The following is a 22966-nucleotide window of genomic DNA, read 5'->3' as shown; positions in this document are numbered from 1 at the left end:
GAGATAGAGTGTGTTGGCCTAATTTCTCAGATGCTTTCTTACTTTAGTCATCAGTAGATTTTCATAATGCCTGGCAGCACAATTAGAAATCTGAATCCTAATGTTGCATTGAAAGCTTTTACTGTCAGTAAAAGTGATGTTTATCCGTGCATTTACGTGTGTATTAGTTATAAATCTGCCTAGTTCTCCTTTCAGGATATTTCCAACACTCTATTAGATGACTAATTAAGTAAATGAGGAGGCTTTTGGTGTTTTGTTTTTTTTACAACTTAATGATCCTTTTTTTCTTTGGTATTTTGAGTTGTGATATTTTGTTACAAAAATAATGGAAAAAGTCACTAAGTGCATTTACTTAAAGTGGCCTATTCTGCCTATTTCTAGCTCCCTATTTTTACTGCAGTTAGCTATGACATACTTTTAGTTGTCCTTCTGATTGGTTGCCTCTAATAAACACAAGGTTTGAACAGTGGGTAGGATCAAGGGTGTTTTCTTTACTGACATGTAGATACAAGTAAAGTAAGAAAGCACTCAGTAGCCTCAGCTTTTGGCCCATAGGGAACACTTACACACGTGGTGACCTCATTTTACAAAAACCATGTTTAAAAAGAGCCACTATAGCATGAAGTACTACAGACATAAAAAACCCAGAGTGAACAATCTCCAACAATAGCTTTCAAACATTTTAGAAACATTTACAAAGTCATCATAGTCCCTTTTACTTATAAATAGGATGATAGCCGAAAACCTCCTGCTCACCTGGAGTACCTTTTACTTAATTTTTTATAATTTCTATAAATAAAATCTACCCAATCACAGCAAATGTCCAGAAATAAAAGTATTCTATTAAATAGTATTATATTATTATATTATTATGGGTCTAAACGTACACAGTTGGGATAAATCCAGTATTACTTCACCTACATTTGTCAGTAAAATTAAAAGCAGTATGATTTTTATGACATTTTAGTGCATTGATGAATGTACAGTGGTAATTGTTGCTAATAACTGTAATAATGATCAAAAACCAAATTTGAATATGCAGAACCTTTTCTGGCCACTTGGGGGCAAAAGAAACAAGTCTATGATGTATACTAATTGCATCTAAATGTATTGGGATCCTTTTGCAACATTATAGTCTCCAGGTGATGTCCAACATTAGCATTCATTTTGCATACATTCAGGGTAGCGTTTGAATATCTGGTGAATGTAAGTCATGTATTTCTTTTCATTTTAGCTCTGTCTTTGGTCTCTACCAGCTCCTGGTGGAAACAATTACATTTTTAGTTCCCATGTTCATCCACTACCTTCTTTATTATTATTTCTTTAACTTTATATGCCTGCCTCCTGATTCTGAGCAAGTGGAACACAATGGATTTATTCTAGGGTTTTGTTTTGGTTTGTTTTGGGGGTTTTTTGTTGTTTTTGTTTTTGTTTTGTTTTTTTTGTTTTTAACTCTGAAGACAAGTTGCCTACTTGGTGTTGTTGAAAATAAAACAAAAGCTGCAGGAAAGGAAGACTAAGAAAATTAACTTAAAGGCGCTAAAAAGCTAGCTCTGTTTTGTTTTTTCTCCCATGCATTAATAGTAAATGCTTTATTGAATTGGATTTGCGTGATTGGATTTATGAAAGGATTAAAAAAAAAAGCCCTGCCTACTTTTAAAACAGGTTTTTTTTGTTAGTATACTGCTGGAAAATACACTTTTATTCACTTCTCTTCTGGAAGGGTTCACCACAATACTGATTTAATCTCTCTTTAATGTTGCTTGAGCTATTCTAAAAAGAAATGTCACATTCATTAGTGAGACAGGTCAACATGTGGTTGAAATTATATGTCCTATTTTTTTCTATTAGTGTGGTATTGCTTTGCCATGGTTAAAATTGTAACCTCACTTTACTTTGAGGTGGCTCTCCAACCACATTTGTGGCTCCCCACTGAGGCTGGCTCATTATAGTGAATGTGGAACACCTGTGCTGAGGAAAAAGGAAGCTTTCACCCCTTTAACAGGTATCTAGTACAGTATGTTCTTGTTACAGGCAACAAATAGCAAGGTAGCTGTCCAGAGCTACATATTTATCCAGCTTCTCACTTTATTTCCCACAATAAGGCCTTTTAGTGAGTTCATTTGTGAATATTTTTCAATAGGGTTTCAGGCTTCTTTGTGAGCTCATAGTTTTGTTTTTTCCAAAGAATATTCGGTGTTCAGAATGATGCATTGCATGTTCCTCGTGCTGCTTATTTGTGGAAAGTTTTTGAGGATGCTTATTCTTTCCAGTCTTAACCATCCATCCATTCTCCGTGTTTCAAGTTCACTCACTAAACTACTGCATAAAAATATCTCTTACAGATTCCCTTTATTAAATCTCATCTCGTCACAAAGTTGATATAAAGCGAGGCAGATGACATTGTAAACTTTGATTTCCAGCGAATTGTGCCGCATCTGCTACTGCAAAATTTTAAGATGCCCCATATATTGATATATATTATCATATTTAACCAGTACCTCTCTCTCTTTCTGCATACTGTTTTCATTTGCTTTCAAAAAAGACTCTCAACGTGAAGATTCATTCACACCAATATCTGCATAATAATGTTGCACTCGCGCTGGGCTCTAGCTGTTGACAAGAAAACACTTGCAATTGCCAGATAAGAGCTCGAGTGGTGCCATTGATTAACCAAGGACTTCATTATGCTGGCTGCCATTAACAATGCAACCCCATTGATTCAGCAACTGAAATGGCTGTGGGAGAAATCAGGAAAGATAACACTAAGAGCTGCGGTTTATATTGGATTCACTGCAGGAATCCCAACACTGCTGCAGCCACATGTAAGACAATGAGCCTCTGTGTAATTCACCTTTTGCTCTAAACTGGTACTTAAAATATCTGAGTGTCACAGAACATTGCCTCAGCTATTTTTGTATTAATGCATAACGTCCTGCCTTTTCTTTGAATGTGGAGTGGGGGGGATAATAGGAGGAAATTACCATCTTTCAGCCCTGATGCCACTAATTCTTCATCACTTTCTGTATGTCTTTAAAATAAACACCAGGCAGGCATTCATTTAACTAGAACAACACAACATGTCAGTTAAGAAGACATAAATACACTTTGCTGGGTGGGAATCAATGCGCCTGTATTCTCTGCCCATCATTTCTGGAAAAAAAAGGCGCATTGCGTAATAGTGCTTGAAATAGCTGGTGTCAGAAGTAGGCCTGTGTTGCTGTTGCATGGTCTGAGATCTGAGTGGTGGATAAATGCAGGGCAAAGGGTGGATGACGGTGGAGAAACAGCACAGCGCTGTGGACTCAGTCGGTACTTTTGAATATACGAATAATTCCAGACAGCCGATAAAATAGAGCTGACACATTCAGACAGCGAGGACTCAAAGGACAATGAGTCCGCAGATGTAAATAGAAACTGAGAAGTTTGTGTAACTTGGTATGAATAACATAGCTGTTATTAATAATCCATAAGGTAATACTGGTTTCCTTACATCGGTTGCAATCCCCGACTGTTTAAAATGATAAATATTCATCAATGTAATTATAAGAGACTTTAATCGTTCAGATATGTTAACCTGTGTCAAACACATATCCAGCTGTCTGCACAAGGTCAGGTTAGCGTTTGAATATGATTTATGTACGGAGAAAGGACCGCCTCGTGAATTTTGTCTCGTGACGCCCCGCTTTCTAACTCGGCCAATTTTTTTTTTTTTTTTTTTTTTTTTTTTTTGTCTTTTCAAATGCTCGTTTCAAAATATATAAAGGGCATTATTTTCAGCATTAAACCCACTGCTCGAGCCTGAGCCATAGCGCATACCAAGTTCCGCTCAAAGCAAAAGCACCTCACGGGTCCTACACTGCCTTTTGAGGAATCATTTGATAGCCCTATTAACTTTCATGTAACATTGTTTCTTGAAGGCATCCACAGCGAGCGCTTCAGTGTCATTACTCTGAGAAATGTGCTTTCATACTGAACGTCGTTTACAGAAGTCCTGGAAGATACATAGTCTCGTAAAAGCCCTTAAACGCAGAATAATGGCACAAAGTCAGCTTCTGTGGGCAGAATATTTTGCTCAGATCCTGTTTTTTATTTTTCTATTTACAGTTATGTTTCATAGCTGAGTGATTGTTTTAAATATTTGAGTTGGACTTTAATATTTTACCTAAATAAGCGGTCGCGAATAATAGAAATGTGCCGAAAAGGCCACTATAAAATATTTTCTTAATCGGATTAGAATACAAATATGGGCGATGTTTCTCGCGGCGTATTTAATTGAAAACATATTTTTTCGGTGTCGCTTCAACGACGGAAACGCCATGTTTTAAACTCTAGAAAAATACGTCCCTTTCAGGACCTTGCCAATCCATTCAAGCCAGCAAGTTTGGAGAGCGTGTTGAGTTTAATCAATTCATAACGTCGAGATGGAGCCGAACTCACTGAAGGTAACGTTTGATATCAACCGTCGATTTGTTTTATTTTCGCATTGCGCTAAACGCCACCTGCTCTAAAGTATCCTCATGTTCCTATCCACAAAACTTTAAACATACAGCATTTGTATGACTACATCTGTGAATATGTTGACCATCTAAAAATAGTTACATGATACTAATTGTTTGCTTAAGACGGAGAGATCCTATTTTGATATTAGCCAACTGTGCGTAGTAACGCAGGGACATTAGAAATGTTTTTGTCCGCCTTGTTACAAATGGTTTACGAAAACGAGTTGATAAGCAATGTAAATATTTCCCTGTTTGCCTTTTTTTCCCTCTACAGTGGGTGGGCTCGTCTTGCGGTTTACATGGACCATATATATTCTATAAAGCCTTTAAATTTAACCGGGACGCCAAACCGAGAATTCTGTCTCTGGGAGACTTTTTCTTCGTCAGATGCAAACCGGAGGATCCTATTTGCATAGCGGAGCTTCAGCTGCTCTGGGAAGAAAGAACAAGCAAACAACTTTTATCAAGCTCCAAACTTTATTTTCTACCCGAGGATACTCCCCAGGGACGCACAGTCACTCATGGAGAGGTAGGAATATTAATCGTCTGATGAATAATTGTGAATTTTTTTTTTGGTGTTTTTAGTCCATCTCGTTCGGGAGGATTTAATTTAACATCTTTACCGCATTAAGAGTTGGCATTGGATGTCTCCGGTGACACGGGCATTTATAAACACAGGCACTGTTACTGACATTGATTAATGCGAGCAGTAAAAGGACTGACCTACAGCGGTATTTTCTTTTTCCACTAGTTTTACTTTTAGTCTGTTTGTCTATTGTGGTGTCAACTGCTGAATGTGCACTTGTCCAGCTGCGCTCAATAAGGCTGCCGCTGCGCTCTGTGGGGTTAATTGTGTTATAAAGGGGAAAATCCGCAACAATCCTGCGCCTGGGCTCTGTCATTTCATTTCTGGGTAAAGCGTGTCAAGCGCAGACATATGGGCGGAAATTGCGAAACGGTAATGAATGCATGGGATCAAACTGGCTCAGATCGGTCGCTACGATAGTTATTAGATATTTTGTAATGCAGCCTGATGTTGAAAGAAGTAGAGCGAGTCATAAAGCGTGGCAGAGCAAAAAGCCAGCGCTGACACGTTTTAGCTACTCTCCGCGTTTTGCATAATTTTCCATGTGAGCATTTCCATCCTTAACAATGTGATATTGCACTTAAAACCTCTGTGTGTTGAATTACGCTGTTGTTGGCACAGAAAAGCAATAGTTATAATTGGCTGTGGCCATATGTGGCGCTTGTGATCCGGTTACATCGCTGCACTGAATGGCATTAGTCTGATTATTGAGTTTTTCTAACCAGCTGTAAAACAAATGATGTGTTGTTTTTTTTTCCCTGATACGACCGCAGCACTTTAATTACTGCTATGTGCTTTTGATCACTTGCGGCTGCATTGAAATCACCCTCTGGTGCTCATATATTGTTTATAGGGAAGGACAAAGCCGTGTTTGTACTTGACTCTTCCGCTGAAGGTTTACTTACATTCTTTCCTCTTGAGTAATAGAGTGCCTATCACATTTCCCTTTCATGAAAAAGGTGGCTATTTATGGGCAGCGCTTTAGACAAACTATCATTCTTGTATGAACTGGTATCACCTCCCGAAATCCCCTCGCGTTAGTCTTTAACACGCTGCAATTATTTAGTAATTACTTCGAGTGCATGCATTGCTGATTCTAAGGCAACGCTTGCGCAACGACTTGTCTTCCCCGCCCCTTTCCCAAAGACTTATTTGCATTGCAAAGTGCTTACATTCCACTCCACTGGACATCATATCTGGAAAATATGATACTTAACTACCAGAAGGTGTGTCCTGGCAGTGCAAATGAAACCTCATATTTGTCATATATATGAAAAAGTGCAGGATAAGAGAAGTCATAGCAGAAATAAAAAGCAGTCTCTATGCATAAACAAGGCATTGTAATGATTATAGAAGAGGGCTGATATGTTTAAGTGCAATGTAGGTGCCTCCAGGCTGACCTCAATTAAAGGACTTGTCAAACACTCCACTCTCAGCAAATCGGACTACTTACTGTATATTACAGAGTGGAAATTGCCCTGACAACTTCAAGTCAGTTTATGACCTTCACAGAGCCCATTCAGATTCTCGCTGACTTTGCCCCATAACACTAATCTGCACCGCATGAGTCAGCTAGGAGTGCTTACAGAGGCAAGCCGTAATCCAAAAAACAAACAGGAAGGGCAAGCCAGTCTGACAATAAAGCTATGACATTAAAACTCATCGGCTGCTAAACTCTGCGTCTGAGTGATGTATGTGTGAAAAGGTAAACATTAGAGAGAAGTTCATTTTTAGCTGCGCTGAAAAGTGGAATTTATAAACCTCCCATTAGTCATTTTTCTCCAGGACCAGTGGTGTATAAAGACAGATTAATGACTGTGGAGCCACGCTGACTCTAAATCTGTAATTGACTGGCTGAAAATCAGGGGTTCAAATTAGTCCAGTGACTCATGCAGATATGAACTTGATAACTTGCAGTTCTCAGGAAGTGTGTTGTTTTCACAAGGTTTTGGTGTTAAATGAGCACGGGCAACATCATGAGGTAAAGCCACAATTTATAACATTTACTCTCAGATCATGTGAGATTTACTCTTGAATATTTTTACACAACATAAAGCAGAATCAGTGTATGACTTATGACAGTGGATGCTGCTTTGCTCTCTTTTTCCAACAGATCATGCCTTGTATCTTGTAGATAACTATTATCTTAAGCCTGAAGCCAATATCCTCCAAATACCAAAAAGGCATGACTTTGTTTTAAGATATCAGAACAGCCATATATTGAACAATTCCCCAGAATTGGATTACTGATTCACTTGTGTTCTCAGTGCTGTGGTATGATGTAATTTCCTGGTTATTTCTCAGGTATTTGTTTGCTCTCAGCCTCTCCTGCGCTGTATTTGTCATGTTTTGCTGTGCTGTGCAGTGACAAGAGGAACCAACCCGTGACCTACTGTGCTTGTTTTTCTTCTGTCAAAGGGTTGGAGGTCAATTCCTTTTAAACACAGCCAGCTTTGAATCCACTCAACTTTGGCTGGAAACAAAAATAATGATTCATCGAAGAAGCGTAACTCTCGGCGCCCGTATTTGCTGAACGGTTGATAAACAGATCCAGGGAAAAATTTATTAACCTATTTATGCTGAGTTAATTATTAAGTCCATATGTAGAGGGAGCTTTATTTTTCATTGGATCACAGCATGACAAACAGTGTTTACCCCCACCAGTTGAGCTCAGCTTGCTCTTTAAACAGGCTTTGTGTAGAGTTGCTCACCCATTATGACAAACCCTCTATTGGGGCCTCTGCTCTATTTGTCTGCCTGCAAACTGCCACCGACGAAGCAGTCACATGTGTTTTAAAACTCACTGAGTGACACATTATTTCTTCTCACTCCAAATGGCCTGCCTCTCTTGCTGGTACTGCTCACCGGCTGTAATACTTTCTGTTTTTGGACTCCCTATTTCAGGAGAGAGCTGTTGTAGATAACAGCTCACCACACACACACACACACACACACACAACACCCACTTATTGTATACGCTGCTTCAGGCGGTTAATTGCTTATTCTTATCTTATACTATATACCCCACATTAGTGCAAATACAGCAAGGTTCTCTTAATGGGAAGTCACAACCGCAGAGAATATTTCTAGATCATGTTATATTAATGTGCTATTATCATCACCTCTGATTTCATCTGACCTCTCTTCTCCTCTATTCTGTCCCTCTAGCTGACAAGGCTTTGGCTCACACACACATACATACACACACATAGACACAGAGACACACATACACATACACAGACACACTGACAGGCTGGGGACTGCAGCAGTAGGCCAGTATTGATTGCTGTGGAAAACACTTTGGCATGCATCCAGAGCCATTTCTTCAGTACATGGCAGTAGTCCATGCATGTGTTTCAGTGCTTGGAAAGCCAGCTTGTAGGGAAATTAGATTGTATTCATTTGCTGCTTCTTTGATTTTTCCTAAGGGAAAAACCCTGAATGGGTAATTCAAGCATCTGGGATGCTAGTTGAGTTAAGTGTAAGTGGCTTAGATATGCGACCGGCATTTTGATGGATAAGGTCGTTCTGCTGAATGACTCGAGTGTAAATGTGATATGGCACATTTTTACAGTGATCCTTTGAGTGCGTCCATACTGCTCTGTTGCCTTGACCAGTGTGTGCATTATAGCAAATCTCCCCATTCACACAACAATGGCAGGAATTTAGAGGTGGGGTGGGGGGTTGGAGTGGGGATGTGTTTAGTGTGCACGTGTGGCGTGCACGCATATATGCCTTCTCCTGCCGCAGAACAAGTCATTAACTCTGAACACTGCCCTCCAGTGAATTCCTCACCATTGCTGAAATAGCATGTAAATTATTACCAGCTTTTTAGGATAGTGTAATTTAAAACCTTTAAAATGTAATACACTGGACTTCAAAGGCTATAAAAAACCCCTGCAAACATTCTGATTCTTTTCAATAAATGTCTTTGCAGGCTAAAGTAATGATATGTTACAGCGGAGCCTGTTTGTCAACACACAGAAGACTTTTGGTGCTCTTTAGTTCAGTTTTTTTCTACTTTGTCATTGACTAACCACTTGAACAGGCAAACATTTGCCTTGATGCATGACTCCAGCGCCCCCAGCTATAGTGGATCGTTATTATAACCTTTGAGGAGAATGCAGCCACAGATGGGAAGCTCTTGCTTAAATCCTCCAGCCAATATTTTTAATTCTTAACTGCGCTCTCTTAGATGGAGCATGTGGAATCAACATGCATTCAGTCTCTCTGTATTTCTATTTTTTTATTTTATTTTTTATTTTTTGCGTGCGCATTTGCTAAAATACAAGGATACAAAGCTCCAGCGATTCAAGGGAGCTGACACAGCTTTTTTGTGGTGTCACCTTACATGATGGATGCCTCACCCACTTTCAGTAAGGCTTTGAAAACTCCTCTTATCTTGCTATTTCTCTCTTTCGTTATAACTGCAAAAGAATGCAAAGTTCATAAATCACCCCGGCCGATGTAAGTGAAGTTGCTTAATGGAATCAGTGAATAAAAGATGAGTTCAGCACCCTGCCGATATTACGGCAACATTTATGCATGTGAATAAACTGCTTCAATTAAGTGGTAGTACATAATGTACAGTCACCTTTTAAATGCGATGCTTTGAACTCTTTGTAGTCTTTAGGCAGTCTCAAAAAGAAAATATTCTAATTCAATTGTTCCAGGCTTACTCCCTTGAGTTCCTCTTTAATTCCCAGATAAGTTTGTTTTGGGACACTGAAGCCAAGGTCAGTCATGGGGAGGGGAGATAGATAATGAACTCATATTGTGTTTCCTAGCCTCTCTCTCTTTCTTTCTCCTTCTTTCTCTCAATTTTTCCACCTCTCTCTTTCGCCCTCTCTGTCTCTTCATTGTCCATGTCACCATGTCCATTACTCAATTACTAATCTCCTTTGGCCTTAGGAATTCCAGTGCTGACCTCTCCGAGGCAGCAGGCTGAAACCTTCCCAGCATGACAGGAGCACTGTGTGTATGTGTACGTGTGTGCCCATAGTATGGAAAGATACCCACCAACTGGGAGCATGCACCCCTTGACTCTCAAGCTGAAAGTCCCGTCTGAGCGATGAGACGCTCCGCCGCAGAACGCTGACAGTCAGGAATGTCTGCCTTAATGCTCGCGCATAGTGGCGTGGATTTCTCACAGGGAATTGTTTGGAGTGATATGGAATATTTCAGGGTACATTGTTTGTAATTGGATCACCAAATATAGGATTGGGAATGTCTCTTATGTGCTGTTTTGCCACCAGTACACTATTGCATCCATATAAATTGAATGATATGGATTTTAGCGAGTTTAATTTCAATGAGATTGCTGGAGTCATGGGTTTCTGGAACAGAGTTATCTACAGTTTCGCAGCAGCAGGCTGTTTTTTCTACTTTCAGTCCATTATGTGCAGTCATAGCAATAAATTCACTCAGTAATGTTTTTGGAGATATCATGCTGCTGCAGTAATAACATAAATTATTGATAGAAGTATGGAGCCACGCTGTAACACTGAGCTGTTAATGTGTTATCTTGCATTTTAACTCAACCGTAAAAGGAGCAGTTTGTGTTTATATGGGCTTATTGATGTACCCACAGTAAAATTATGCCAACACATGAAGATATTTAGTGTTGTGTATAAATGCTTCTAATGCATCTGTGTCGGAAGTGTCAATGAAATGACACCAGGCTATTTGGTGTGTTGCTGATGTGGAGTGTCACCTCGTGGCTGCAGGCTTGTAGTCCTCTGACCTATATTATCAAGTGGCCTGCTGGCTGTGTCTGCCGCTTTGCTAAACTATCAACTGCCTAACTCGAAATGACAGCACAGTGTGGATGGGCGGCATTTACAGAGGAGCAGGGCCCCAAGACGCCCCAAATCAGAGGAGTGAGAAGAAGACCCCTGCAACGCTGCTACAGTGATTAATCTTAGTAAAATTAGTCAATTAATAGGGCTGACAGAATATTAGTCAACAGCAGTTTAGCAAGTAGGTTAGCAGTTATTGTAGTCATTATTTCCCCTATTATTACGCATTATTTTCTTAATCAATTTTACTGACTGATACTGGAAATTTGTGGTTTCTTTGAACAATCACATTATTGAGAAGCCTTTGGTATAGCATGCAGGGGTTCTTCAGATGATCCCAATTTTGCTTTTTATGATCTATCATTATACATAAACAATAACAAGTGGATGGTACAGGTCCTGGCCTGGATATCTACCGGTTATAGCCCCCCAACAAACTGACCATTGTCTGATGATATTCAATCAGACTAGCTGAGAGGTTCTTCTGTTGCTAGATCAGTGCCTTTAAATTTCCCAGTAGTGTGAAAACTATTCAGGTTTCTGTTGCTGTGGTATAAGAAGCCCAGAATATACTCAGAACTGAGCGATCACAGCTTCTAGGAGTTTAATATTTATTCAAAAATATCAACAAATATATTTGATATCAAATATTGAGTGGGTCTAGGTTTAAATATTTTCTCTTGCAATGCCACTTTGACTCCAGGCTAAAAGTCATGAAGGAAATAGTCATTTGTTGTAGCTGCAGTTCAGTGTTTTTCTCAGTGTAAGGGCAAACGAGGTTGGTGCAATGCTGCTGTTTTGATCATTTCTCAACAACTGACTGACTTGGCTGGTTTTCAGAAGCCTTTTACGGAAACACAGCACATTACTAAACTCTTTACCTAAACATTTCTCAACCAAATATCATGACTTATGCAAACCACAAGCCAAAATTCATCTTCCTGCTGCAGCTCACAGACTCGCTGCTGTAAAGTTGTGCAGCCAAAGTACAGAAGGGAAAGGAAAGGCATTATATGGCAAAGTAATGGATGTAGCCTGTTTTCAGGGCTGCAGCACTCTTCATAGACTGATTATATTCTGGACTGTGTTGACAGCTCCTGAATTGCGCTCACCTGTTGTGTTTTGCTCTCAAGCCGAACAAGTCCCCAAACAGCATCTGTTGACAGTCACACAAGGCACCATGTCATTCACCTGATTAATATAGAGGGAATGGCTGTGTGTTTTTAAGGTTTGATATAGCTGCGTGTATGCTCCGGTGTGCTATTGGGAGACTTGAATTACTGCCGTTTGACTGTTTGAGCATTCAGTGCATTATTTTAGCTGTAAATGGGTTCAAGTGCAATATTTCATGATGTTGTTTCTCAATATGCTGTCAAAAGATTGCATCAAAGTATAGTAGGTAATTCTGTAGAAATACACTACAATGTGGGTTTTGGCTGCAGGCTGAATGCTATTTACTGTTGCTCTACATTATTCAAATGGCCGGCTTTTCTGAAGGCAGAAACAGCAGTCAGTTTTTCATTGCATGGAAAGCCGGTTACAACCACCCGCCACCACTTGACAGCTGAAGACAGCTCATTATAAGAAGACCGAAAACCCATGTTTGATGTTTCTACTTAGTGAGGGAGGCACAGCTATATCAAGCTATCCCTCGCAGGCTTTTCCTTTATAAGGAAATACTGTCTCCAACTGGTTGGGATTTGATATGCCTTTAGTTGCAATGATGTGAGAACTGAATATGGGTAATTGTATAGACAGAGCACTCAGGGAGAATCTGAAACACACAAAAGCCATATGTATGTTTCTGGAATTTGGTGACAAACTCGAAACAAATACGGCATTAAATGGCTAAAAAAAACAGCCTCTCAACATTTTAAGATTCACAAAGAAAGGATTTGTTCTAAAGTGTAGCTTTATTTTGTCCACACCCTCTGCCAACACACATTGATATGACATAAATGGCTGTTATTTTAATGTCGACAGCTCTTTGAGGGGAAATAAGTACAGGCAGACAGATGCCTGGTAAATTGGAGATAACCAAGGTAAACATCAGAGACCTACTCAGTGTGTCTGCGTTTCTGCCCGTACACATCTGTCCTCCAGATTTCCCTGTTTCTGTAATAGCCATCTTACAGCACAGCACTCCATTCTGTTGGTAACAAGCACTTCAGCCATTAGCCCTTCAAATGGAAACACATTTAAGCATGTCTGCTTCCTTCCCTCTCCTCTGGACTTGTAGTTCTTTTGAGCATGAGAGTTATTAAAAGGAGCTGAATCCACCGTAGGAAAAAAAATAGGTTGAAGCACACACAGACGGGAGAACAAATCTTATTAAGCAAGCCAACTGAGCAGACTGAAGTATGTACACAAAACGTTGCCTCTGTGTCAACCATGCGCGTCACTGCTATAAATTTAAATTTTATAGTTTCCTGACAGTGCCACATTAGTTTTACTGTGCACTGAAGAAACCTGTGGCTACAGCGTTTTCCTCTTCATTCATTACATTCCCGGTATAACAAATTACATTTCAACTGCTCTTCTTCACTTTGAAGGTGTAATCATAGCCACTGAGTGCGTCTTGTCATTTTAGAGCATAAAATCTTAACATTCACGGTGATTATCAGGAGCCCGACTTCCTAAACGCTAATCAAAGAGTCAAAAACACCTATGTCCTCAATGACATTGATTTAGTTGCTGGCATAAATTCAATTCAGCAATCATCCACATCATCCATATTCATGGTGTGTTAATTTACTTACATTAAGGTGCATCCAAAGCCATAATGTTACTTTATGCACATACAAATTGAGATTATACACAGACCGTTTAGCTGTTGTGTCCTGTTTATTCTATAAACTCTCATTTCGACTCTGATCTTTGGTCTAATTTTAATCCTCTCTTTTTTTACCCAAACTTTGACCCTGATTATGCTCAGCTTAGTTTGAGTAGTCGACCTAATGTTGTGCAATACTTTACTTAAGACGCTACTTTTACGTTAGTATATTTCAGAGCAACACTTTCACTTTTATGAGGTTTTTTTTTTTTTTAGAAAAGTATAAGTTTGAACCTGTATGTGTTTTCTGTACTGTATTCTGTAATTATTTGTGTTTGTTTTAGGTTTTCTAATCTCACAAACCCAAGTTGTGTAATTATTTACACACCACAGTTGGTTATTGTTGGTCTCGGTTATTAAAAATAGCACATCTGCATACTTGGAGATGTGCTGTTTTGAAATGTTTATGTGTCTATGCAACAAAACCATTTCAGAGCCATAAAATTGTGGTGGAAGTAGATGATCCATTTCCGTGGCACAGCTGCGTTTATGTAACTCGCTACGTGATTCTGCTCCTGCCTCTTTTCAGCACGAAGTAATTGCGCTGTCTGAGAAGGTGATCGTGCGACTGGAGGACCTGGTGAAGTGGACGGTACCAGACTTCTCAGGATGGGACAACAGTCTCAAGGCCGCGCCGTTGAAACCCTCGGTGCTCCGGGAGCTGGGGACCAATGGGAGGAGGGAGGCCCTCCACCGCTACAGGGAGAGCACCCTTACCAGTGGACTCAACTTCAAGGATGTCCAGAGGGAGAGGGCACAGCTAGGTGAGCTCCGGCGGAGACCTCAATTTCTTTTTAGCCTTTTATGAGGTTATTTTTATTATTTTCCTTCATTCCAAAAGGTTACTGTCGTCTTTCCATTTTCTCTGGGCTGCTGTGTTGAATGTTTATGTATTTGTGTCCCATGTTCACCATTTATCATCACATGTTTATTGTCCTTTGGTTGGTTTAACAAGTGTTGTCTTGACTGGAGTAATTCATCAGTGCGTAGTTGGAATTACTCCCGCTATAATGAGCTAAGAATCACACTAATACAAGCAGGCTAGAGGTAATGGCAGTGTTTGCCAACATATTATCATCTTACAGTGTTACAGCTCTGTTTTCTGAGTGTGGCAACAACAAAGACTGCACTGCAAAAATCACATCATTCTGCTGGCAATGTCATAAATAATTGAGTTACATCAAACTGCAGTATAAGGCACCTCTGATACTGTCTTATCCATCAGTTCAGATCATAATTGGCTGTGTAGCTCAGCAGCCTTAAGGATCATTGCTGTGTGTATCTGAATGGCTGTCTGGTGTATTCATCATGTACACTGTGCCATTAAGTGTCAGTGAATGCTTGTTTCTTGAAGCAGGCTCTTGGGTTCTCACTACAGCCTTACCCATGAATCAACCCCAACGTAAAGCTGGATGTCTCTGGAGATGACTCATCTGATTCAGATAGGAAACTCTGGCATTTGAGCCTAATAATCAGAAAGAACATTATGTTCCCTTTGAAGCCTTTTCCTACTTATTTGCCTTTCTCTCACTTGGCTGTGATGCAATGCCAAATGCTGCTTATAATGGTTTTACATAGCATAGCAAACATGCTTGAAATGCCATCAATTACAGTATTTCTTGTCAGATCACGAGTGCCTTTCCTTGCGATTTAAGCAAGCCAGAATTTTTTAGCTTCCTGATCCTCTAATAATTAATTTTTAATAACCATCTTATTCCTAAAGCCAACATGGAAGTAAAACTGCTACAGGCTTTAAAAATACTTTTTTTTCTTCTGTAGAAAATAGTGATTTATTGATGACTCTTGTAGTGTTTTCTGCTCAGGATCTTCCGGGAAGAGAGGCTGTTGTGTTTCTGTGTGATGCTGTAATGCCCTTGATTACTCGACATTGCTTGAATCTCATACGCAAAAAGGACAAGGCGATCAATAATGAATGCTTTGTTGTTATTCCAGTAATCAATATAGCGTGAATGTGCCTGCAGGCGCGTGTGTGTGTCTATGATTGCTCGCTTTCATAAATAGATGTGTCAGCTTGCTTCTGAAATGCTATTATGCTCCTTATTTGGATTTTCTGTAAACGTGTGGTATAGTCTAGAATTTATAGATTTAACCGTTGTTGGTGTAATAACCTGATGATAACGCTGTTGCTACTGAGAGCCTGTCTCTGTGTGTGCGTGAATGCATGTGTGTGTGCATGTGTTGCTAATGAGCAGCGCTGCCGTTAATGACTCCATCAGGCTGTTTCTAAATGCACTTGTCACTCCGATGGGACACTCCGCCAGAGAATCTGCCCAGTCAGCAGAACGGGCTCAGGCTCTGGCAGGGCACCAGAGACACACGCATACACACTCTGACACACATACACACATAGATGCACACGCATGATACACACCGACAATCAGTGGTGTGCACTCACTTATCCATTTGTTTGTTTGTTCACTATATCTTTGGCGTGCGTCAGTTGTTGACAGTCTAACAATATGAGAGAGGCAGAGAGTTTGGGAGAGAAATATGAAATATGCCACTGCAATGCTGCTGACTACCAAAATGAAATATTCATACCACAGCAGCAGCAGATCAGATATAAAAGTAGCCTTAAAGCATCCTGTAGCCGAATGCTTGTAATTCTGTGTAATACGTTCGCTCATTGACTAAACTAATGCTTTTATGATACAACTCTACACGCTTCTTCTTCTCTCTTTTTTTTTTTAGATTCTTTTAGCCTGAAGTGGCAGCCTTCTTTATTACTTGAGTGATGCATTTGCTGATTGTTATTCTCAGGCTGATGTGTAACTATGTCAGAAGAATTGGATTGTTCCTCATAACAGGATACTGCAGCAATACCACAAGCTGCACAGAAAAGCATTGTGAGCTAAAGAGCAATAAAGTGTGCCATTGTTATCGAGGGAAACTTCTCTTTTTTTTCCTTTTTTTTTCCAAGTGTGCATCCTAACTTTTCCTGGCATGCTGCCAGCGTGAATAAAGTGCACTGCTGTGCATTTGTGTCTCACAGGCAACATGTGAAAAATAAAAGACAAATGTGTTTCAAGCAGCAGGAAGACATTTTTTTGTTTTCATCTGTATTACATTGGGTTTTGTGGTTTGGTGAGCGAACAAAGCTCTACTGTATTCTCTCCTCAGAAATGCGTAAAAAGTGTAACAAAAGATGCCCACATTAAGTAAAGTAATTAATTAGAAGCAAGTGACCTTTACTGCAGTCCTGCACCGTTGGCAGCTCTGCAAAACCTTCAAGGCAGAGAAATTATTGGTATCATAATTCAAATTCCAGCAAGTGTTTCACAAAGTGCCATACCTGAAATAACAGGGTGTCTTTCTCCGGTCTTTTAACAATGTCATCTGTTGAAAGTTAAGTTTTGACATGTATGCCTAGTCACTTTCTTAGCCAAGAAGGTCAAAATTAGGTAATATCTTTATGCTATATTTAAAGCTGCTGCAGCTTCTTAGCTCAGCACCAAAACTGGAAAAACGAGAAACATCTATTCTGGCTCTGACACTGTGTCTCTACTCATATACTTCCATTACTACACTTCCATGTAGCACACAATGTACACTTTGTACCTCATTGCATAATAGGTGATTTTTGACTGTGTCAGAGTGAACGTATTGGTAAGCTGATAGTGGCAGCATTTGAATGTTAGCTCCAAATGTTCTAAATGTTTACAGCTTAGCAAGCCAATGAACACTCATACATTAATCTATAGTGTGGACATCGGGGTAACACAGAAAACCCCCCAAAAATAATAGAGTTCACAGTGTTTTTTAAATTATCTTCTGCAGCATTCTTGCAGATATAACAACTCTATGATACCCCCTGGTGCAGATATTTTTTACATACTTGAGCAAACACACTCAATCTTTTGTTCCCTCTCTCATGGACAAACTACTCAATAAGACACTTGCTGAAAAACAAATTGTTGCGTAGTGGAAGTCAACATGTTCACGGGAATTTTCCACAAATGACAGAGAGCAAGGTCAGGAAATACAAATAATATATTTCCCAGCTTGCCACCGCCACTTTAAGAAAAGGCACCTATTTTAGGAGTCTAAAATGATTGTGTAGATCTTTGCAGCTAAAATTAAATACATGGGAAAAACGTGTATTTTATAAACAAAGCTGGGCATTGCTTCACAAAATGGACCCATGCTTAAACATACTGTACTGTGGAACCTTTACAATCTGTCCAGTTTTGGCTAAGCACCATATATATCTGGATGTCTATTTGATAATCCTATCAGCAGTGCTCCTCCTACCTTCTTGGACCTGCTGCACTGCATTGGCCTCACCATTGAAAGTCTTTGTACGTAGCCAAAGTGGTTACCCACCAAGGGTAAGAAGCATGTAATGTCAGTCAACTTTATGACCATTGTAAGTCCACCATCAGCGTACTAGTGCACTCACACCGAGTTATCAGTGTGAACTCGCTTAAACTCAAAATAGCAAAGGGAAATACAGAAGTACTTGATTTGAGGCAATCTGCAGTTCTTTTTTAAGAACTGTGTGGGGTTTTTCTGAAGAATCTCCAGCCCTGAAAAATTGTTGTGTTGAATTGTTTGTCTCACTCAAATTCCTAACTAACGATAAAGAGATAGCAAGTCTGCATGGGTGATGTAATGTATTTCGCAGTACTTATGTAATCTGTGGTGTAATTCACTTAATCAGGTAATGTAAACTGTCCACTCAGTTTATCTTGTAGTGGAGTGGGTATTAGAGCTTCTTTTTACAGTTCAATCCACCAGGGATGGCTTGCCAGGGAAGTTTACATTCTGCCCCTCTATCTCTCCCTAGAGGACTGGCCTCATTTTTTTTTTTTTTCATTGCTGCCTGCCGAAATTGGTTTCTGGTCGTATACTACGAGGCCGAGTGTTTGAGAGCTGTATCTGCTGATACAGTTTGTAGGCTTGTGCTGGGAGACACAGAGTGCTGTAGAAGAAAAATAATAAAGGATTGGAGAAAAAAAAAAGACAGAATGGCTCATGCTCACAAAATAGCTCAATAGGTTTTCTGTCTTGTCTTTCTTTAATTCAAGCCTTCGGTGTGGATGCCACTGAACAGATTGTGAGCTGAGATGATGTGGAGGATTATACAAGGTCATAGCTTGCGACTCCTGCGTTCAAAGAACATAGATGGTGTTCATGACTCCTGCCCTCACCCATAGTACGATCTGTAGGCAGTTCATCCCTCAGCAATTGGAGGGATCAGGGCTCTCCAAGAAAACACTGAGACTAAAGGAACCATGCTGGCAGAAAAAAATAGAGTGAATTACAGGGATGGTGAATTCACCCATCTCCTTGACTTTTTTTAAATACTGTTTCTATGCTCTAACACCTTTGAAGATTCAACCATACAAAAATGAAAATTATATTACTCCATCTATTTTTTAATAAAGAAATACTACATACTATATAACCAACAAATGATGGATTGGATCTGGCAGAACATTTTCATGCAATATTCAGTTAGTAATGGAAATTAAGGCCACTTATTAGAATTCAAGGAAATTCATGTTTATTATGCAACTTTTTGTTGTATGAAAAGCCACAAATAGAGTTCTTTGAATAATGTTTCTATCCAATAAGTGTGTCAATGTCCAAATTTCACATAACAGATTCGAATGAAAATGCACGTTATCGCGAGCTCTATGCTTAAAGTGATAATCCGTCATAACTGACCTTCGTTATAATGTATGCAGTTTCACGTTAAGTACATTTGGAGGGTGCTTTTATCTAAAAGGAACTTACATATTTTCCACATCTATGCACTAGTGGAGTTTCTTGCCCAAGGGCAGCTTGGGAATTAGAGAAGCTAAGAATCAAACACGTAACTCTCGGATAAACACCTAACCTTCACTACAAAATTGAATTAAAAAATGATGTATGGTTCTATCATTTCCATACAGGATAAGCTACTTTGCATGAATACTGGTTTTGGAACTTGTTATACAAAAAGTCAACACACCAGTTGATGCAAACAGGAAATGACACTCGTACCTTCACATGTCAGTCAGAATGCAACTTCAGAACTGACACTTCAACTTCAGTAACTGACAGTTACTGCTGATGTGATTTTTAAGTGTGTTTGGACAAATTTCCCATGTCATGTCCAAACATTTTTCCCTTTCTGTGTCGTCTTGACGCACAGAATGACTTAAGGTGCCCTCTTTGCATTGATGTCGTTGAGTTGTATTGGGCTGCAGCAGATCGACAGTAACACAAAGAGGAAATTTCACACTAAGGAGGACACCGGCACACTTTTAAGTCTAAATGCTGACATGTGGTTGAGCGTATTTAACGATGTCGCTTTTGTCACTTACACTGATTGATCTCGAAGGCGTAATAGGCCCGTGACACGCGTACCTGGCTTTTTTTCCCCAAGAATCTTTACAGCCTCGCTCACTCGGGGGATATAGCCGCTGTATTTCCCTCCGATACAACATCTGATCTGTATGCCAGGCTTGGCACATATACCCGAGTTGATATCCTGACAATATTTCAGTCGGAACATTTCAATTTGATGTAGAGGGTAGATTCTGTCCCCTTTCAGAGAAGAGACTGTTCAGAGAGTCACAGAATGTTTATGCGGGTAGGAACTTGTGATAAGGAAACAGACAGATGCGGTCTTCTCATGGTTGATTTGTCTTGGTGACAATACAGAACAATATTTGGGACACTGAGTCACTATCACACGTGAAAGCGTTTTATGTTTCGACTGCAACGTGGGAAGGAGTAAGCAGTTTCTTGAAAAAGATAAAGACAACTGGGTTGTGGTGTTACAAGAGTAATGGTATGTTGTGACTCAGGCAAAGAAAGAATGCCATGCTTTCGTAAGACACACTGCCACTGTACTCCTCCGTTCAGAGTATGTGGCAGATTGTATCGTTTGCACTTGTTTGCTTTCCGCCCCTCAGACATATTTGCTTCCCCTTCTGCTTTTTTTTCTCTACAGAACTAATTCTAGAAACTGTCCAAAATCTCTTTTGAAGTAATTTAATGGAGTGTTTGTATTGATTATGTGCCTTTCTCACCCCCTCCTGTTTTCTTCTCTCCTCCTTTGCTATGTTTTTTTTTTTTCTTTTGGGGGGTTTATGGCAGTATCTTCTTCATTATGCCCAGACCTGTAGGAGAGAGAATCACAAGCTGTTTTTCCTCACTGATGTGCTCATATCATTAATTCCCTTCTGACTGTGGCCTGGCCGGAAGCCAGAGAATTCTAAATCTGTAAGCAGTAAATTGTGTGCTGGGGTGGAAAAATCTATTAGATGTTTGAGCATGCCTCGAATTTGAATGGGAGAAAGAGAGAGAAAGAGAAAGAGACCACCCAACAGTCGAGCCATATCGTGTTATGGCTCACACCGTAATCAAATTCAGCTTCTTTGGATAGCTATATTCATCAATAATTTGTGTTATTTTATTTCTGGATTGTCACATAATGTGTTTTTTTGGCTTATGCAATGAAGGCTGGTGCATGGTTAAACAATGAGAATGGCCTCAGAGGAAATGAAGAGCTCCGTCTCTCCATTAGGGAGGTCTGAAACAACAGTTGTGTCTCTCTTCTCTCCATTAGTCAGGTCTGGAACAACAGAGATGCTATTGATGTGACCTCTGCCAGGCATCTTAAATAGACAGAAACAGAGTGAGGTGCTTTCATAATGCGCTAGCAGCTCTGCCTCGAAGACAAATTCCCTGATAGATTCATTATTAAATTATTCTTTTTAATGATTCACTGTTATGAAAGCTCTAAAATCACATGGATAATGAGGCTTTATCTGAGGCTGTGTGTTGACTGAGAAACATTTGCTTTCTTTTCTTAAGCAAATCGCCTGCCTGTTCCAGTTACTCTGACTCATACTTAAGCGTTACCCAACCAGCAGACTTTTTAGAGAGATTTCTGTATTAGTCTATGTCAAAACATGATGTGTAATATGATGCCTATTTAAAGGATTACGGCAGCATTAATATTTCAGTGCAGAGGATTTTTGTACATCTCCCCCGATATGTTTCTTTCTGCATGACAGCCTCACATTCTGCCTTCAGATAGATAGATATGGATGTTTTTTTTGTGCTGCTCGGTAGGCTTTCTAGACATCACAGATTGTACAATTAATAACCCTGCATTTTTTATGAGCATGCCAGTCCATCTGCTTTATGAATGCATGTCCTCCTCTGGACACCCTGTTGTGCTTATTAAAAAGGCTTGAAAGTCAAACCTACAACATGAGCAGTGTTAAGTTCTCCACTGAAGTGCAGATCTGAGGCATTTTAGTTGCTTTTAGTTTCAACTGTTTAAATTTTATACTGTTTGATGATTCTACTTCATTGCAAGTCAGGGAAAATTTGCTTTTTTCCCTTTTGATTATGTATATGATAGTTTTGGCAAAGCACATAGTAAGATTTACTCACAAAAATACTATTTATCATTCAGTAAATGACTGCTAATGCATCGATATATTAGCCAAACGTCAGTATAGGCTATCAGCACATAAGATGCCATTTACTGATGGCTGCTGATATTTATCTGTTGTATTCCATCCGTTTTGCACTGGATAATTGGCAAATATGGTCTGATGAAGAGTAACAAAAAGCAAATTAATCGATGATATAACAGAAAAAAAGATCACCTGTTGGCTAAATTGTTGTTTTTAAATATGGGTGTCAGTATTGGCCCAGAATTTGACATTTTATATACATATTACCAGTTACAGTAGTGAAATATATCAGTGGTAATGATATAGAAATGTAAGACTATAGCCCTGTGAGCAGCTGAATGGATGGATGGACAAACAGACATTACTAAGTTACCAAACTGGAATTGCTAACTTTACTTTAAGTGGCATTTTTTTCAAGGACTTTACCTTTGCCTCATTAGTTCTTGTTAATTACTTTATAATAACATATAATTATCAGCACAGGCACATCTGTGTCTGATCTGAAGATAAATGAACAGACTTTTGCATCATCTTTAAAGCAGAGATACATTAAATCTGATGCTGTAATAAAATATTTCCTAAGTGACATTTCCGTTGTTCTTACAAAACTAAACACAGATTTTATCAGTTTATTGTGAGCTTCCAAGTTGTGCGAGTTTAATAATTCCACTTGTCTCTCTTAATAATACCAGAGACTTGGCTCATTATTTTCAAGATTTGAAGGTGCGTAAATTAATAAGACTGAACTCTGCAGAACGATGATAATAATAGCTTCTTGACTTCTACAGTATGTGAGAGTGTGT

General features: G+C 39.4%; 2 protein-coding genes across 2 annotated transcripts in view; one reads left to right on the top strand and one right to left on the bottom strand.

The window, feature by feature from the left end:
• Nucleotides 1-4327: 4327 nt before the first annotated feature.
• Nucleotides 4328-22966, top strand: part of arid5b (AT-rich interaction domain 5B) — a 74533-nt gene continuing 55894 nt past the window's right edge. Inside the window, exons 1-3 of the mRNA XM_006783627.3 lie at nucleotides 4328-4445; nucleotides 4777-5031; nucleotides 14249-14483. Of these exons, the coding sequence (XP_006783690.2) occupies nucleotides 4425-4445; nucleotides 4777-5031; nucleotides 14249-14483 (511 nt within the window). The 5' untranslated portion in view covers nucleotides 4328-4424. The remainder of the gene's footprint in view (nucleotides 4446-4776; nucleotides 5032-14248; nucleotides 14484-22966) is intronic.
• Nucleotides 20836-22966, bottom strand: part of rtkn2 (rhotekin 2) — a 73108-nt gene continuing 70977 nt past the window's right edge. The window contains exon 14 of the mRNA XM_006783630.3: nucleotides 20836-20852. The gene's annotated coding sequence lies outside the window, so the exon portion shown is untranslated. The remainder of the gene's footprint in view (nucleotides 20853-22966) is intronic.

This window comes from Neolamprologus brichardi, chromosome 13, assembly GCF_056152115.1.
Source record: "Neolamprologus brichardi isolate AB-2024 chromosome 13, ASM5615211v1, whole genome shotgun sequence".
Classification (NCBI taxonomy): domain Eukaryota; kingdom Metazoa; phylum Chordata; class Actinopteri; order Cichliformes; family Cichlidae; genus Neolamprologus; species Neolamprologus brichardi.
Note: the sequence above shows the minus strand (reverse complement) of the source record. Positions and strands in the feature narration are given on the sequence as shown.